The sequence below is a fragment of the Mastomys coucha genome, unplaced genomic scaffold, assembly GCF_008632895.1.
Source record: "Mastomys coucha isolate ucsf_1 unplaced genomic scaffold, UCSF_Mcou_1 pScaffold22, whole genome shotgun sequence".
Classification (NCBI taxonomy): domain Eukaryota; kingdom Metazoa; phylum Chordata; class Mammalia; order Rodentia; family Muridae; genus Mastomys; species Mastomys coucha.
This window is the reverse complement of record NW_022196905.1, coordinates 249,312,858-249,332,126: the sequence shown is the minus strand read 5'-3', so window position 1 is coordinate 249,332,126 and position 19,269 is coordinate 249,312,858. Positions and strand designations below refer to the sequence as shown.

General features: G+C 41.2%; 1 protein-coding gene across 2 annotated transcripts in view; it reads right to left on the bottom strand.

Annotated features, from left to right (window-relative positions):
• The window catches only part of Pdpr (pyruvate dehydrogenase phosphatase regulatory subunit), a 38,311-nt gene that overhangs the window by 9,904 nt on the left and 9,138 nt on the right, over nucleotides 1-19,269 (bottom strand). The window contains exons 3-15 of one of the 2 annotated variants that reach the window (XM_031341450.1): nucleotides 19,037-19,118; nucleotides 18,767-18,930; nucleotides 16,489-16,610; nucleotides 16,096-16,213; nucleotides 14,173-14,322; nucleotides 13,027-13,219; nucleotides 9,832-9,956; nucleotides 6,943-7,098; nucleotides 6,170-6,303; nucleotides 5,790-5,938; nucleotides 5,139-5,251; nucleotides 2,365-2,459; nucleotides 1,003-1,092 (exon numbers count right to left, since the gene is read on the bottom strand). In XM_031341450.1, the coding sequence (XP_031197310.1) occupies nucleotides 1,003-1,092; nucleotides 2,365-2,459; nucleotides 5,139-5,251; nucleotides 5,790-5,938; nucleotides 6,170-6,303; nucleotides 6,943-7,098; nucleotides 9,832-9,956; nucleotides 13,027-13,219; nucleotides 14,173-14,322; nucleotides 16,096-16,213; nucleotides 16,489-16,610; nucleotides 18,767-18,930; nucleotides 19,037-19,118 (1,691 nt within the window). Of the gene's footprint in view, nucleotides 1-1,002; nucleotides 1,093-2,364; nucleotides 2,460-5,138; nucleotides 5,252-5,789; nucleotides 5,939-6,169; nucleotides 6,304-6,942; nucleotides 7,099-9,831; nucleotides 9,957-13,026; nucleotides 13,220-14,172; nucleotides 14,323-16,095; nucleotides 16,214-16,488; nucleotides 16,611-18,766; nucleotides 18,931-19,036; nucleotides 19,119-19,269 lie in introns of those variants that run through there. The other variant, XM_031341451.1, reaches the window with a different exon arrangement.

Sequence of the window (19,269 nt, the reverse complement as noted above, 5' to 3'; positions counted from 1 at the left end):
AAAAAAAAAAAAAAAAAAAAAAAAAAAAAGAAATTAGTAAAATAGTACTACTACATTAGGTAGTTGTTAGCTGATGAGAACTAGTTATGCAGGTGATGATCAGTTTTTATCTTCATAACTGACTTTATAATTTTCAAATTATGTTGGTATTTGACTTTTTGGTTATGAGTCTAGACTTTCACAACTGAGCCATCTCTAGCCCACTGTGTTGGTATTTGAGATTCCTAGAGTCTCATGTATCGAAAACTAGACTGAAACTCCTGCTTCTACCTTCTCAGTGCTAGGATTATAGGCATGTGTTACCATGCCTAGTCGATACAGTACTAGCAATGAAACTGAGGACTGACTGACATGCTAGAAAACAGTATGCTAAGTGAGCTACATCCCCAGTCAAGTGTTTAATTTTTTAAGGTTTAAACATTTTACTTCTATTCCATATATGCAAGTGCTCTGCCTGTATGTATGTGTATACCATGTGCCTGGTGCAGTCAATCTCTCAGAACTACAGATAAAGATGGTTGTGAGCTGCCACGTGGGTACTGAAACAGAACCCAGTTTTCTGTGCTCCCTCCCTCATGTTTTTATTTTAAAATGCATGTATAACTTCAACATTAACTATTAAACATGATAAAATCTCTTCTCTGGGGCTGGTGAGATGGCTCAGTGGTTAAGAGCACTGACTGCTCTTCCAAAGGTCCTGAGTTCAAATCCCAACAACCACATGGTGGCTTATAACCAACCATAATGAAATCTGACTCCCTCTTCTGGTGTGTCTGAAGACAGCTACAGTGTACTTACACATAACAATAAAATAAATCTTTAAGAAAGAAAAAAAGAAAATGTACCAGAAAAGTGACACCAAATTATAAGGAAGAAAAAAGAAAAAAAAGAAAAGAAACCTCTTTCCTGCAACCTGCCCAAGACTGGATAGGATACACCATTCTAAACCTGTTGGTACTCAGGAATCTTGGGAACTGGTAACCCTGCCCAGAGCCCTCTCACCTCTATGGGGATATACAGCATGAATCCTGGCTCTCCCGTGTGAGTCATACTCATCACCCGGATCCCATTTGCATAGCCCACACTCATCTCCTGCAAAGACAAAGAAAGCAGTCAGCACTGGTCCTTCATGACAGTCAGGAGACTGAGTCCCGGAGGGAAACCCTGTCAGTACCCATCCCCTGTTAAATCCTAGAAGGGTTATAACCAAGGAAAACTTTTCTCTTTACCAACCGGTGCTAAAACATTTGAGTTAGCCAAGTCGCATAAGGAACAAATGAAGACCAATCAAGTGTCTTTCCCTGGGGGATTCTGTAAGCCAGCTTCAGGCATCTGACACACAAAGGACAATACCCACAGAATAGAATTCATGTACTCTGGAACCAGAGACTCAGTTTCTGATGTTACAGCCGTTCAGTTGCCTTGAAAGAGTCACTGATACTACTAGTGCTCTATAAAAGGAAGTGTTTAAGTCCGAGACAGCACTGTAAAAAGCTACTTCCACATGAATTCTGACAAGATAAGGCATTTGCCAGTCACAGGTGTATGGGTTGGATCATTTTTAAGGTACAGAGAAGACTGTATAGGGATCTGTTCACTAACATGGAAGTTTTCAGTTGTTTTCTCTGTTTGGGAGAACAGAGGAAATCATTAAACAATTTGCTCTGAAAATCTCAACTTGGGTTTGAACTTCCAAGTTCCTCCATGCATGGTACATGTCCAAAGTGGCTGTGTGACTGCTTCCTGCAAAGCATTCATTTATTCAGTTGTAGTGTGTGCTAGGCAACTAGTTGTTTGTTGTTTATGGTTCAGCTATCAATACTATGAGTATAAAAACAAAAACTGCAAATGCAATGAGAAAAACAATCTAACCTCAGTATGCATTTACTGTTACCTTAAGTTTAATATACAGGTGCTACAGAAAACAATAAATATACATACCTGGCATTCAGACACTAAATATACTTCAGGAAATATCCTAATCCTTACTAAATAAAGCAGGCTTGAAAGTAAAAAGTAAAATTTGCTTGGTCATTTTGCTTGCTTAATAAAGGTCAAAACACTGTTTAAGTATTAAAACCATATTAAGAATATGAACCTGCCATCATTATAAAAGAAACATCTTTAACATTTAAAAAAACAGAACTGCTAAGAATGTGGCTCAGTTGGTAGAGTGCTTGCCTAGCATGCACGGAGCCCTGGGCTTGATTCTCAGCACCATATAAACCAATTCCATATACACCTGCATTCACAGCACTTGAGCAAGAAGATCACAAGTATAACATTCTCAGCTTCCTAACAAGTTTGAGACCTGCATGCACTACATGAGACCCTGATCACAAACAATAAATGACTAGCACCTACCTTGCAAAAGAGAGTTGGAAAGTGGTCTGGAGTCATAGGGGCATAGGACAACTCAGATAGCACATCCACAGCTCGAGGGCCAATCAGATTGAGGGCTATTGGGTAAAGCACAAGAGATGGCCAGCCTCTCCAGAGAACAGTCTCTTCTGAACTTGTCCTTGTTTTGTTACCTACTACTGTCATAAATACACTGACAAGAGCAACGTAAAGGATAGTTTTCTAGTTTACAATTTAAGGTCAGTCCACCACGGCAGAGTAGTCAAGGCCTCAGAAGTGTGCAGCAGTTGGCCACCTGACATCCACAATTGGGTACTGGCAAAGGCTTGCTGCAGCGTAAGTCCCTTAATAGTATAGGACCCATGTCAGGGAATGGTCCACTCAGTGGGGGAGTCTTTTTTTTTTCAAAGATTTATTTATTATTATAAGTATACTGTAGCTGTCCTCAGACACACCAGAAGAGGGTGTCAGATCCCACCACGGGTGGTTGTGAGCCACCACATGGTCGCTGGGATAGAACTCATGACCTTCAGGAAATATCCTAATCCTTACTAAAGGATTAGGCTACGGCGAGGGTTTCTGCTGGCTTTCCCAGTATATTGACTGATTTTTGGACAGTGAAAATAAAAAGTTTTACTTCTGGAAAAAAAAAATGGCACCTTCAACAGAACACAACAAAACCTTAGAGCCCACCCCGGGTGAGAAGCCCTGCAGCACATGGCCCAGGGCATTCCTCATCTATGCTCCAGCCAGGAAGTAAACACAAAGCTAAAAAAGACTCCTCAGTGTCTTGGAATAAGTTAGACCACACTTCTTCCCCCGCGTGTCCACCAGAGGAGCAGTTTCTCTGCATGCCAGGGTGGGAGTTGGGGCACTACGGAAACAGGGTGGGGTGGGCAGCAGTCTGGTGTGGGAGGGAGGCCGCTTGGCCTCTGCAGGCCTCACTGGATACTCTGGAGCTGATGGAGGGGCCCAGGCAGAACACAGTGTGGGTGACTGCCTAGTCCTCAATAACAATGGGCTCATCATTGACTGGTGCAGGTGGGGGTGGCCACAGCGGCAGGGCCTGGCTCTGGCGCAGGGCAATGGGCTTGTAGGCCCACCGGGCAGCACGCTTGGTTTCTGAGGATGAGAGCAGCTTTCAGATTTTGCTGGTCTCCTCGGTGGCCATGTAAAATACCTTCGGAAGAGCAATCGGTGCTCCCACCCGCTGAGCCATCTCCAGCCCCCTGGGTGGGTCTTTCTACCACAATTGATAAGGTAATTTCCCATAGGCGAGAACATTTATCTCCCAGGTGATTCTAGATTTTTGTCCAATTGACATTTAAACTAACCACCGTATCCACATAGGACTTGGTCTACAACGGGTGAGACTTAGAACTGTCCCTTTATTTACGGACCTGAGGTTCAGTGGTAAGTACCTGGGCTCTGCCCACAAGCTTGCAGAGCTGCTGAATGCAGCTGCTGACTGGCTGGTGTGAAGAACCTGGCTATATGGTTCTTCTCACAAGTTTACAGGAAGGATGTATTTCAGTTTCCTCTGCAGCAAGCTTAGGGTCATGAGACCACGACCTAACCAAGAGGTCACTTTCAGGGCTGGGGATACCAAGGACTATAGTTCTCTTTCTCTTCCTACACGATGGAAGTAATCCCTATCTCAAAATAGGATCTGGAGAACTGTCTCTCAACCCTAGACTCTGCTGCCTGTGACAGAACTGCTCTAGGACAGACTAGAATACAACTAGTGTTCAGTAATATTCTATACTTTGGCAACCTAGTGGCAAGAAGCTAATCATAATTGCTGCTAAATGAGAATAAAGGCCTTCATGAGATGAATGGGTTAATAAGATGACTGCAATTCACTTTTCTCCTTCCATCCCAGGGATGGAACTGAATAAATAAAATTAATTGAATGGAAAATCATCTGTGTTCACAGTGTCTTATTTTCCTTTAAAGATTTATTTTTTTAGCAGTGGTGGTGCACACCTTTAATCTCAGCACTTGGGAGGCACAGGCAGGAGATTTGAGTTCAAGGCCAGCCTGGTCTACAAAGTGAGTTCCAGGACAGCCAGGGCTACACAGAGAAACCCTATTAAAAAAAAAACAAAAAACATATATATATGTACATAATATACACTTTTTTTTAAGGAGTATACAGTTTGTTTTTGTGAAACAGCTCTGGCTATCCTAGGTCTCATCATGTAGATCAGAATCATGAAGATCTGCCTACTTCTGACTCCTAGTTTTGTGATTAAAGACATGCATCATTACACATAGCTAAAGGTTAAAAATTTGCTGATTTTTTTTTTCCATGCTCATGGATGTTTTACATAAATCCGCACCCCACATGTACATAGTACCCATGGAAGCCGGAAGAGTACATTGGATGTGAGCTGCCACGTGGATGGTAGTAAGTGAACTACGAGAGTGCTCTGAAAGACCAGGCAGCTCTCTTAACTGAGCCATCTCTCCCCAGCCCCCAAAATGATTTGATTTTATTGTTATCTATTTATTTTATGTATATGAGTACACTGTAGCTGTCATCAGACACACCAGAAGAGAGCATCAGATCCCATTACAGATGGTTGTGAGCCACCATGTGGTTGCTGGAATTTAACTCAGAACCTCTGGAAGAGCAGCCAGTGCTCTTAACCACTGAGAATCTCTCCATCCCTGCCCTAGCATGTCTCTTTAACACTAATTCTGATGCTCATGTGTAAAGTAGAAGATAATCTGCATCTGCTTCTTTACTGGGCTGCCCTGAGAAAACTGATTACCTGTGTATTTCCAGGTGACATCCTCCAGCAGCAAGTTGCTGTCTTTCGGCAAGTATTTGTTAAGCCAGGCCCAACAGTGGACCTGCTGATCAGTTGGAGAGATCATGAAGAAACTGAAAATGAAAACCTCCAAATAATCAAAACCAAAAGGCAGAAAAAGAATAGAGAATTTAGAAACAATCTCTTAACTTTCAGGGAGGGTATCTGACCATTCTAGATTTTACACCAATAATAGCAAATTTACACAGATTTAGTAACATTCATAAAGAATCCTTTCCCGTTAGGGTGGCTACACCCAGTTTTACATAGTACAGATTCTTCTGTTCTTCTGTTTTTAAACAGAGTGAGTCTCTCTTTATAGGTCAAGCTGGCCTGGAACTCCTCATGTAGCCCAAGTTGGCCCCAAACTTGTGTTAAACCTACACATTCCTGACATTATAGGTATGAGCCACCACACCCACCCTGGGTTTCTTCTCTTTGTTTGCCTTTGCTGTTTTGTTTACAGGTGACCAGTGATTTAAACAGGAGTTTATGAAATATTTTCTGGGTCCCTAGGACTGTGGCCTCCTAGCGAAGTATTAAGTGCTCTATGTTCAAAGCCCATGAAGTATCAGTTTAGTGGAAGGAGAAAGGCGTGGCAGCTCAACTCACCTGCGTTTGGTCAGGCGTGCGATGCTGCAGTCATTTTCATATCCTCCATATTCATTGAGCATGCCAGTATGAACAATGTGGCCTACAGGCACATCTAGGTCATTGCAGAAAAGGTACTGCAAACTGTCTAATGCCTGATCCCCAGTGGACTACAAGGAAAGGGTAAGGCAGGGACAGTAAACACAGGAGCACCTAACCACATAACCATGCAGCACTGAGAACTGGCTTTCTTAGGCACTGCATGCACATTGTGCACAGGCATATACTGACTGAAGCAAAATAACTATACATATAAAATTTAAAACATGAAAAATACATGAAAGAAAAGAAAAACAAACATTCAATGAGTAGAAAATATTTCCCCAAACTTTAATACTTACAGTTATTTCAAATTTTGTGAAAGAGGACATGTCAATGACACACACAGCTTCCTTACAGCATTTGACTTCAGACTCCACAATATCAAACCAGTCTGGCTTGTAGAAAGTTTTGCTCTGTTCTAATGCAAGAAGGTCTATGAAACAGAAAAAAACAAGGTGGAAAGAAAAAAGAGTTTTGACACTGAGAAGTCCCCCGTATATTTTATTATGGTCTACAGACTTTTTTTCCTTCCAGGAATACATTCTAGCCACAGGCACTTATTAAATACCAGTTCTAAGATAGGGAGAAGCAGCTGTCTCAGTAGTTGAAGTGCTTGCTATGCAAGCATGAAGACTTAAGTTTGGATCCCCAGCACAGATATATAAAGTTAGGTCTAACAGCGAACCCCTGTAACCCCAGCAGTGATGGGCAAAAACAAGAGGATCCTGTGGCTTGTTGGCCAGCACTTGCAGTGAACTCCAGATTCAATGAGAAAAACTGTCTGAAAAGGTAAGGTGGAGAACAACAGAGAAAACACTCAACATAAATCTCTGGTCTATACGAGGGCGCACATATACACAGACGCTCATGCATACAACACACACACACACACACACACACACACACACACACAGGTATGGTGGTTTCTCCCTATAATCCCAGCACTTGAGATGCTGAAATAAGAGTGTTAATGAGGATTCAAAGTCGACCTGAAATATAAAGTAAGTTCTAGGCTAAAATGTGAGATTCTGTCTCAAAAAGCAGACAGACAGACACTCAGACACATTCTTACCCTTGTTGGGTGGAACAAAGTACTTTGGCCTCTCAAATCCATGTTTCTCCATCCATCTGGCTCCTTGAGCATCCAGCCGGTCATAAAGAGGAGACGTACGTAACTGCCTTCCAGTCTGGAAATCCCAACGGGGAACCTTCAGGTCGTATATCAGAGCTAGAACAGATAATGAGTCTGTCAGCTGGACCTGGAAGCACAGGCTTACAATTTCAGATACCTGGGTGGCTGAAGTAGAAGGACTTCAAATTCAAGGTGTACCTGGGCTATCAACCAGGTTCCAGACAAGCCAAGTCTGGGCAACTTGTGATTTGAATCAGAATGGCCTCCATAAACTCATATTTTTGAAAGTTAGGTTTCCGGCTGGTAAAACTTTTTTGGGAAGGATTAGGAGGTATAGCTTTGTTAGAGAAGGTATGTCACTGGTGGGGGGCGGGGTGGCAGGGGGGACAACTTTGAAGTTTCAAAAGCCCACACCAGGTCCAGTGCTTATCTCTCTGCCTCCAACTTGCAGATAAAAATCAGCTACTATGCTAGTACCAGTCTTGCCTGTCTGCTGCTATGCTCCCCACCATAATGGTCACAGACTCATTCTCTGAAACTATGCACAAGCTCCAGTTACATGATTCCTTTATAAGTTGCCTTGGTCATAGCAAGAGAAAAGTAACTAGGACTGCAACTTAGCAAGTTCCCATCTCTGGCTTCCAGAGGTATCAGACATAAAAGTGGTACACAGGCATACACAAAAGCAAAATATGTATACACATAAAATTTTAAAATAAATTTTAAAAAAAATGTAAAGCCAAGCAACAGTATTGCATATGCCTTTAATTCCAGTAGGTGCAGGTAGATCTCTGAGTTCAAGGTCAGCCTGGTCTAAGGAACATGTTCCAGAATAGTGAGGAGGACTACACAGAGAAACTGTCTTAAAAGTAATTATTTAATTAGTCTAGTGTTCATAATAGTCTATAAAAGTCCAAAGACACAGACTGAACCGCGAAGAACTGAGTAACTAATATCTGTAAGAACCTGAAATTATTCCAACTCAAAAAGAGAATAATTTGCAGGGGAATATAGCTCAAGCGTCAGATATCACCCAATAGAACATGTCTAGTTCAGAAGAAAAAAATGTGTAAATACTAGCATTACCTTGTTAACAAACACTAGCAAGCAATTTATACCTGTTTACATTTTAGTTACAAATTAGTAGGTAGAAACAAAGGGAGAAAGTCTAAGTCTAAACCTTGCAAAACTCCAAAGCATAGATGAAGGCTATCTATCTCTTTTTGAGGAGGTCTGGAGGGTCGGATTTTGAGACAGAGTTTCTCAAAATTTAGCCCCAAGCTGTCCTTGAACTCATTCAGTAGATCAGGCTGACCTAAAACTTATAGAGAAACTCCTGCTTCTGCCCCCTCTCCTCCAAGTGCCGGGATTAAAAGTGTGCACCCAGCTTGATGAAGGTTGTATCTAAAGGGAACACAGGTAATTTTGTCTTTTTTTTTAAGTGTGTGCAAAGGCTGGGAAGTGGTGGCATGCACCTTTAATTCCAGCACTTGGGAGGCAGAGGCAGGCTGATTTCTGAGTTCGAGGCCAGCCTGGTCTACAGAGTGAGTTCCAGGACAGCCAGGGCTACACAAAGAAGCCCTGTCTCAAAAAAAAAAAAAAAAAAAAAAAAAAAAAAAAAAAAAAAAAAGAAAAGAAAAGAAAAGAAAAGAAAAATGTGTTCAAAGACAGGTATGTTGGCACACACCATTAATCTCAGCACCCAAGAAGCAGAGGCAGGGAGACCTTTGTGAGTTCCAAGCCTGCTAGGAATATAATGAGAAGCTACCTTAGGGGAAAAAAAGCAGAGGCCAGCTGCTTTACATAACAAGTTTTGTAGCTAGCCAGAGCTACAAAAAGTGTTTAAAAGAAAAAATTCTTTGCTTGTACTGCAGGGATACTCATGGTTTATAGACTTTACCTTTAATATGTAACCTCTTTTGAAGAAAAAGGGTTTATGGCACACCTTCATTTGGTGGTTCTGAAATCTGAAAGTGACATTATTCACATAACAAAGCTAAAATCCAAATTAATCTCTGTCTCTCTTTTTCAAGATTTTATTTTTGGAGCTGGAGAGATGGCTTAGTATAACAGCACTAACCAGTCTTCCAGAGGATCTGAATTCAATCCCTAGAAACCTGTGTAAAGGGTAGGAGAGGCCAACTCTATGGAACTGTTCTCTGAGCCCACATCTGCCCTGCTCTATGATATGTGTATCCACACCACATACCAGACACACAACTATATAGAACAGATTTTTAGAAAGACAAGAGAGAAAGAAAATAAATAATGGGTATTGGTGATATAATGTTAACATGCAAGAGGCCCTCAATCCTCAGTACTAGAGAGAGAAAGAGAAAGAGACAGACAGACAGACACAGAGAGAAGCCAGGATTGGTGACATACACCTATAATCCTAGCACTTAGCAGATAGAGGCAGGAAGATCAAAAGTTTAAGGCAATATAGCAAGTTAAAGACAGACTGGATTCTATGAGACTCCATCTCAGAATTACGACAAAAACTACCCAATGATCTCAAAACCTAGGTGGGAGGTTAAGGTAGCATCAAGGCCCACAGAAAAGGCTGCACTGCTAACAGCACACAGGAAGCTGCAACATACTAGTTTGCAAGTCATAGTCTCCTTTCCTATTCCTAGCATGGTCTAATATACTGAAAATGCTCCAAAGTGTCAGGTGGGGCATAAATCCCTATCCTCAAACCAGAAATGGCCACAGATGAGAGACCCAATTCTAAATAGTTATTATAGAGGTAAGGGAAAGCCCTGAATGACAAATCAAGCCACTTAAAGACTGCTGAGCCCAATAAAACTAGAATAAAAGCATACTTACGCATAACTTCCATGACACGGTGGCGCAGAAAGGTGCGGCTGCTCTGGAGGGCTCCAAAGCGCTGCAAATCCAATTCCCAGACATTTTCAGAGGGATAACCATATACCATCCATTCAGCTAGGAATCTGTTTAAATGGAGACAGCAAGCTGTTGGGCCTCAGATGGGACAGAGAGAACAATTCAAATCATATACAATCAAGAACCAATGGAACCACAAATCTGCTCTCACAGAAGCTGAGCAACCCTAGACAATTTCCTCACATGTTCTAAAATAGACAAACATGGGGGCTGGAGAGATTGCTCAGTGGTTAAGAGCACTTGACTGCTCTTCAGAAGGTTCTGAGTTCAAATCCCAGCAACCACATGGTTGCTCACAACCATCCGTAATGAAATCTGACGCCCTCTTCTGGTGTGTCTGAAAACAGCTACAGTGTACTTACATATAATAAACCATTAAAAAAATAAAATAAACAAACATGGATCCAAGTACTATTCTCATAGAACCACAATGAAGATTGGTTTTTTTTGGAATAGGGTCTCTATACATAGGCCCTGACTGTCCTAGAACTCACTATGCAGACCAGGCTGGTCTCAAATTCAGAGAGATCTGCATTCCTTTGCTTCATGAGTCCTGGGATTACAAGAGAGTATGCTACCATACCCAGTTTTTGAGGATTTTTAAAAAAATTTTATGTGTGTGGGTCTTTAGTCTACATGTGAATTTGTGTGTCAAAGCAGCTAGTACTTAGAGAGGCCAGAAGAGAGCACTGGGTCTGCTGCGGCTGGACTTACAGGTGGTTGTAAGCTGCCATGTAGATTTTAACTCTAATAACAGAATCCCCAAGAAAGTGTTTTAAGATATAAGCCCTATGTATGAAGTACCGTGCTCCTCTTTTACAGGACAGTCATGTGGAGACAGCTCTTTGGTAGCTCACCATGTCTCTGCTCCTCTTAGGTTTTCACAGACGTCTAATCACTGACTTCATGAATGTAACCTTTTCTTTTTATGACTGTGCATTTATAGGATGGGAGCTGGCACTTCTGAAAGTCAGGACAACTGTGGAGTCATTTCTCTCCCTCTACCTTTACAGAGATTCCTGAAATTGAACTTAGGTTGCCAGGTTTGTGCAAACATTCCTTTCCCACTCAGCCATCTCACAGGCTCCCCAGATGCCCTGGAAAAATACTTTAACTACAATAAAATACATTTGATCCTTGAAGAGCATGGCTTTGGACAGAGCAAATGCAGACCATTTGGATTTTCTGGATTTTTAAAATTGCTGTTTTGGGACAATTAGAAAAAAACAAAACAAAACCCAACTCATTTACCCTACAAATATCAAAAACACTGTGAGTTAGGAGGGCTGAAGAAATGGCTCAGCAAATTAAGAGCGCATACTGCTCCTGTATAGCACTGGAATTTCAGCTGCCAGACCCATCCTGTAACTTCAGCTCCAGCAAAAGGATTCAACACCTGGCACCACAGGCACCTGCACTCATGTGCACATATTCATATACACACAGTAAAAAACAAACAAACAAACACACCACCAAAAAAACCCAACTTTTTTTTTAAAAGAGAAAAACAGAGGGGCTGGAGAGATGACTCAGCGGTTAAGAGCACTGGTTGCTCTTCCACAGGACCCGAATTCCAATTCCCTGCAACCACATGGCAACTTACAACTGTCTGTAATCCAGTGCCAAGTGATTTGACACCCTCACACAAACAAACATACAGGCAAAACCACCAATGCACATAAAGTAAAAATAAATAAATCATTAAAAATGAAAAAAGGAGCTAGGCGGTGGTAATATGCACCTTTTGTCCTAGCACCCAGGAGGCAGAGGCAGGTGGATCTGAGTCTGAGGATAGCTTGGTCTACATAGTGAATTCCAGGAGAGCCAGGACTATATGAAGAAACTCTGTTTTCAACCCTCACCCCTTACAGAAAGGTATACCAGAATGTATCAAATACATATAAATAAGTACTATTTACTAGCAACATATATATATATATGTATATATATATATATATACATATATATATATAAATGTATTTTAATATATAAAAATTTCAAATTAGTTTTTTTGGGGTAGGGGTGGATTATTGTTTTTGTTTTTCCAGACAGAGTTTCTCTATGTAACAGCCCTGACTGCCCTGGATCCCAATTTGTAGACCAGGCTAGCCTCAAACTCACAGAAATCCACTTGCCTCTGTGTTCTGAATGCTGGGATAGAGGCGTGTGCCATGATGTCGAGTCCCACTTTCTCACTCTTAACCCAAGCTGAATAGAAATCACTAGGTAGTCCAGGCCATCCTCAAACTCACCACAGTCCTCCTCCATCAGTCCCCTAAGTGCTAGGATTAAAGGTATGTGCCGCCATATCCAGATAATTAACTTTTTTTAAACCTGAGAATAAAGTGTCCTGTGCTGCTGAAAATGACCTTGAACTCCTGATCCTCCTGCCCTTTACCTCCCAAGAGCTGGAACTGTATGCATACAGCTGATCAACTACTGCTAAGATTGTGGCACAGTGGAATCAAGCACACATGCCCTGCTGTGTAACCTCTTATGTCCACTTAGGAGCTCATTCCATCCTGCAGAACTGAGACAGCAGACCTCTCTAACGTTTTCTCTTCCTGTTTCTATGACTACCTGAAGTACCTCCCGTGAATGGAACTGTATAGTATCTGTGTCCTTCTGTGACTGGCTTGTTTTTTTATTTTCAAAGCAGAGTCTCACTATGTAGTCTCAGCTGGTCTTAAATTTACAGAGATCTACCTGCCTCTGCTTCCCCAGAGGGGATTAAAAGCATGTGGCACCACCCCAGCTGATTTTTCTAAATACCTATTTTTAAACTAAAAATTTAACTGCCTAGCTTGATTGCCTATTTCATTTATCATACCAGGCTACTTCTAACCTTACACAATCAAAATATTAACATTTGTTGAAACTGAAAAATTAAAATTTTTTCCACAGGTTGTGGCTAACTAAATGTCTGAGTTCCCAAAATATTATATTCAGTAACATTTATGGAATATGAATAAAGTAATTGCCTTGAATATAATAACTCAATATATAGTTATTTACATTAGTATCTGGTCACAGAACATATTAACAATGAATAATCTAAAAGGGGAGAACCTAGCAAGCTCAAGTGTCCACAGGTGACTCTACATAAAGAAGACTTACTTTCCAGCTCCTCCACCCAACGACAGGCCAGCAGAGTTCATCCCTGCCAGGACAAAGTAGCCCTGTACTACAGGAGACTCGCCCATGATGCACTTCATGTCTGGTGTGAAGGTCTCAGGGCAATTCACCAACTTCAAAATCTCCAGAGTCTCCAATCCTGGCATCCTACGCAGGAGGGAACTCAACAGGGGCTCTGAGCAATCAAAACAAACCCAAACAGAGTCCCACCTTTAGGGAATTAAACTTTTTCAAGTATTTATACTTCTTACTCCTCCTTCCAAAAAGTTCTTTAGAGGAGACTTTTCTAAGAATCATTTGGTTATCAGAAAGACAAAAAACTGGTGGAATTACAGCATTCAGAGTAAGAAAAATCATACTTTACAAAGGCAAGGAGCCACACAACAAAAAGGAACACAGAGGTGACAAGCAGTAATCTTGAAGGGGTCAAGGCATATGGGAAGGTCTTAGAGACCACCTAACATTTCAATGAAAGACTGTTTCCTACACTGAGATGGATGTAAGAACAGGTTCACACTTTGTTCTATACTATCTCTGTCCACTGTCTCATGGGACAGCAGTAACAGACAGAAACAGAATTAACTGGTTGATGGGCACATAAGCAGCAGTTTGTTCTTTTAAAAACCCACCAAGGATGGAAGAAAAATTAGGAGATCTTTCAATTTATAACCATGCAACTACAATAATTATTCAAAAAAGACAAAGTATTTAAAGTCTTAATAAAGACCACATTAGCAAAATAATCTACTTTGACAATCCCCCTGCCTCAGCCTCCCACATGCTGGGATTACAAGCAGGAACACACCACTATGCCCAGCTTTGTAGAAACCTCTTCAATTTCATTAAGTCTTACTAAAAGAAAGTCCTCCTTCTAGTCTAAAGTCTCAGCAGTGATTCAAATAAATAAGTAAGTCAAGTTCATTAAGCAAGCCTGTAGAACTCTGCCTCCATGCATCTAACCATATCCTTAGTTCAAGCAAACTCTAAACTATTCTTCAAGATTACTATTGTACTTTCTGGAGCTGTCTTAAAGATACATTAAAAAAAAAACTATGCATAAAAATAACCTTGAAAAATGTAAATCTTAGATAAGTAGAAGGCATTGTTGTTATAATTTACTTCACATACCAAAGTGATCCCAATCTTCACGAAGGTTCTGAATTTCCAACTGGTTCTTGCCTTCAGTGAAAATAGGTTTTGGGTTCTTCTCAAAGCCTCCAGACAAGATGCCACCCTGCCAGTTCCTAATGTAAATTCTACCATCAGCATCCACAATAGCTGAAGACGACAAACAAGAAGGAAGTAGGACAAAGGAGAAAAACAAGGGGTTAGAGACCAGCCAGATTCCTAATGGAGAGAATGACCTTACCAACAGTACAGCATCCAATAAATACAGGCATCCATTAGTCTTAACATACCATTGAAGACCAGGCAGTGGTGGTGCATGCCAATAATCCCAGCACTTTGGAAGAGGAGGCAGGTGGGTCTCTGCAAGTTCGAGGCCAGCCCAGTCTACAGAGCGAGTTCCAGGACAGCTAGGGCTACATAGAGAAACCCTGCCTCAAAAAACAAAAACAAAAACACCATTGGAAGTCATGGGGAAAGATCTTCACACTCAAAAAACAGAAAAGATGATTTCTGATTATCCCAAACATTACCAGGAATCTAAAAGCTTTGCCAACAGCTCACAATCAAACTATATTACCACCACTGTGCCTAGCCAAAGTCTAACAGGAAGGGGAGGTTCAGAGTTCATTCCCAGAAATGATTATCAAAAGCCTTCTAACCTCTGCCTCTGCCTCCATGCCCACAAAAGTGACTTCTAGGCCAGCCAAGACTACACAATGAGACTGTCTCAAAAAAATACAATAAGAGCCAGGTACACGCCTTTAATCCTAACACAACACTCAGGATGTAGAGGCAGGTGAACCTCTGAGTTCAAGGCCAACCTGGTTTAAGAGTGAGTTCCAGGACAGCCAGGGCTACTGTCTGCCTTGAAACACCAGAGAAAGAGAGAGAAAGAGAGAGAAAGAGAGAGAGAGAAAGAAAGAGACAGACAGACAGACAGACACACACACACACACACACACACACACACACACACACACACACACAGAGACAGACAGAGACAGAGAGAGAAAGAAAGGAAGCTAAGAGGAAAGGAGGGAGGGAAGGAGGGAAGGAGTAAACTAACCCCACCTTCTCTTCCTTCCATGGTTGGCAACCATTAAACCACTAAGTATATGGACTATCTATACATTTCTACAACTGATACCATTCACGTTGAAAGCATACAAGTTATATTCCAAATTCTCAGTGAACTATATCAGGGATTAAAATCAGCTTAAAAAAAAAAAATCAAACAAACAAAGCAGGGTGGTAGTGGTACATGGCCTTAAATCCCAGCACTTGGGAGGCAGAGACAGGTGGATTTCTGAGTTCCAGGCCAGCCTGGTCAACAGAGTGAGTTCCAGGACAGCCAGGGCTACACAGAGAAACCCTGTCTCAAAAAAACAAAACAAAACAAAAAAAATTTCCAATACTCAAGGGGGCAGAGGCAGGTAGATCTCTGTGAGTTGAGGCCATTCTGGTCTACAAAGCGAGTCCAAGACAGCCAGTACTATTACAAAGAAACCTTGTCTTAAAAAACAAAAAAGAAAAAAGCAAAAACGTTCTTAATGGCATCTTTTTTTGTTTGTTTTGTTTTTTCGAGACAGGGTTTCCCTATGTAGTCCTGGCTATCCTGGAACTCACTCTGTAGACCAGGCTGGCCTCGAATTCAGAAATCCGCCTGCCTCTACCTCCCAAGTGCTGGGATTAAAGGCGTGCACCACCACCTCCCGGCCTTAATGGCATCTTCATTTTGGCTATCTTTTCCTAAAAAGTAATCAAAGTAAAGTTAACATGGTCCAGAAAAAGGAAAAGTCCTCTAGACATAATGTATCCTTAATGAAGTTTTCCTTTCAAAGGATAGGATACTAGTTAGAAAGGAGCTAAAATTAGTTTTAAAAATAAGAATAATGAAAGGAAGAAAAAAATACAAGTCCTCACTTGGTGTGTTGCTCTGCAGAGGGGTGTCCCAGGGACGAGTCAGAAGGTAGAAGTGTTCACAGGCATGTAGCGGGATACTAACCGGCTCCTCGTTGGACAGACCCAGCTCATATGCCCACTACAAAGGACAGTTTGTGGGTGACAAGAGGAAAAGAAACAGTCAGTAGCCTTCTGACTAAGACAGTATACTACTTTACCCAGTGTGGAAAAGTCTACTGCTAGCTGCTTGTATCTGAGGACTAAAGGTTTTTGGTTTAGAATATAATTCCGGATTACCCAGTCCAAATAAGCAGTATAGTATCTGGTGTCTCAGTAAAATGATAATCTTATATCTCTACAGTAAAAAGTCTAAATTTAAATAGTATAAACCCAGTAGTACTATTGCCAACCTACCTGACCAGCACAGTTGACAAAATACTGGCATTCAATCTGTCCTTTGTCTGTCTCCACACCAGTAACTTGACCTTTTTTGATCAGTACATGAAGAATACTTGTCCGGTCATAAATCTGAACACCTATTCCAAAAAAGAAAAAGGCGGCAAATTATTAGCCAGGCAGTGGTGGCGCACGCCTTTGATCTCAGCACTTGGGAGGCAGAGGCAGGCGGATCTCTGTGTGTTCTAAGCCAGCTTGGTCTACAGAGCAAGTTCCAGGACAGCCAGGGCTACACAGAGAAACTGTTTTGGAAAACCAAAAAGAAAAAAAAAAAATAAGGAAAATTATTTTATGTTACAAAATTAAGGTCTCTGAGGGACTGAAGAGATGGCTCAGCCATTAAGAGCACTGACTGTTCTTCCAGAGGTCCTGAGTTCAATTCCCAGCAACCACATGGTGGCTCACAACCACCTGTACTGCGATCTGATAACACTCTTCTGGTATGTAAGTGTACATGCAGATACAACACTCATATACATTAAATAATTAATTAATTTTTTAAAAAAGCTAAGTTCTCTGAAGCAGACTCTACTTCAAAAAGATACTGAAGAAGCTGGGTCAATACTTTAATTTAAAAACAGAACCTCAAAAAAAAAAAAAAAAAACAGAACCTCAGCATAGTATTAACATACAATGGTAATTTAAGCACTTTGGTGTCTAAGGTTTGGCCACATGGCAAGTTTCAGGCCAGTCTGAGTTACATAGTGAAACCCTACTTAAAAAAATAAGTAAAAGACAATACAGCTCAGCAATAGACCATCAGCATGGAATGCCCAAAGCACTGCTCAGCACTATAATGAATCATAAAGTATATGTAACACTCTAGACATTAAGTCTTTCTCTGATTTACTCTGGATCATATTTAACTTTAGATTAAACTCCAAAATCATTCTCTAGCCTTGGCACTTCTCAAGTCCAAGAGCAGGGACTCTCATAAGTCTGACATGTATTCATCAGCACAAGTAGTTCCTTAGAATAAATGGATACAGCCAGGTAGTGGTGGTGCATGCCTTTAGTCCCAGCACTTGGGAGGCACAGACAGGTGGATTTCTGAGTTCGAGGCCAGCCTGGTCTACAGAGCGAGTTCCAGGACAGCCAGGGTTATACAGAGAAACCTTGTCTCAAAAAACAAAAAACAAAACAAAAAGAAAAAAAACAAATAGATACTATTTTAAACTACAGTATACTAAGATCTAGGTAAAATATTAAGGCCTAGGTAACTGTTACCTGGTTAGCTTGCCATTAAAAGGAAACTTTTTCATGTTTCTGCTGTTACTAGGAAACTTTCTCCTGCCCAAATTGTTTACATATTCTGTTATGTTCTGTGCCCTTGGAAACCAATCAAGACAGAAGTTAGTAGAACTGCTCTGTATAGTTACCCACAATAAGCTTGGACCCAAACCAACCACCCAGTGACACTTCCTGTACCTATGTACATATAGTACCTATGTATAAGCTTTTACAGTATTTGCTTTTATAAGCTACCCCTGGGATGGACCCCCAACACAAGAGAGACTCCTACACCAATTTAAGAAACTATTTAAAATAAGACTTCCACTTTGAGTAGGGGTCAAATAAAGTTTAAGTTTGCAAGTCCTCCCTGGGAACTAACATCCTAACTTGGTAAATAAGACAAGTACGTGGGCAACTGACACTCTGGTTGGCAAGTTAAGACATGAATGTTAGACAAGTTCCATCCTGGTAGACAAGTTAGAGCATATATGTTAGACAAGGCAAGTCCCCTGCCACAGTTGAATACCCCAACCACTGGGAGCAGGATAAGTATTCCTTACAACAAAGGCATGTTCCTAAGGAAATGGAATAAGGATTGGTGGAATAATCTGGCACAGTATTTGTAGGTTTTAGGCTTAAAAGCCTTGTAGAATCTTAATTCAGTATCACGGTTCAGTTCCAAAATCTGGACCTTGGCCCTGATTGATCAGTCCTGGGGTGTGTGCTCAATAAACTATCCCTGTCTGAGATCGGTGTTCGTGTGATCTTTGAAGTGAATCCTAGACCTCAACACAAGTGCAGTGGTCAAAACTGGAGAATATCTCATACCTTTCTTTCCCCATACCTAAGCTTGTCTTAGTAACTACTGTGATACACTCTCTTAGAAAACCCCTTCTTTCCAAACCCATGCAAAATGATAATGATGATATAATAATAATAATAATAATAATAATAATAATAATAATAATGATAATGTTGAATATATAAACAAAAAGCTGCTCACCATTCTGGGAGGCAGCACTTGCCAGGGCAAGAGCCACATCAGCAGAGGACACTACTGCATCCTCAGGGACATGCATGGCCCCAACCAGATCATGCACATTGAGCAGAGGGTGAAGTTCAGCCACTTTCTTCGGGGAGATGATCTCAGAAGGGATACCTACAACACTGCCATAGAACACAAGGGAACAGTGACATTTATGGGCTCTCTGGCAGAGGTCAAGTATGCAAAGTCAGGAAAGGTGTGTAGTCTAGTCTAAGAGTATGTACGTACTTCAGCCTGGAGTTGATACGCTTCAGAGAGATCAACCGGTCCTGAGTTTGGGCCAGAGAGATTGAGCCTGTCCTTAAGTAACCTGTAAGAAAAGTCAATCAAATGAGCAGTCCAGTAGGATCCATTAGATTTATAGGTTAGACCTACTATGAATCATCTAGCAAAATTTAAACACATCAGAGACATAACTACTCTCAGCTCACAGCTTTGTGAGGGTCAACTAGAATTCTAAC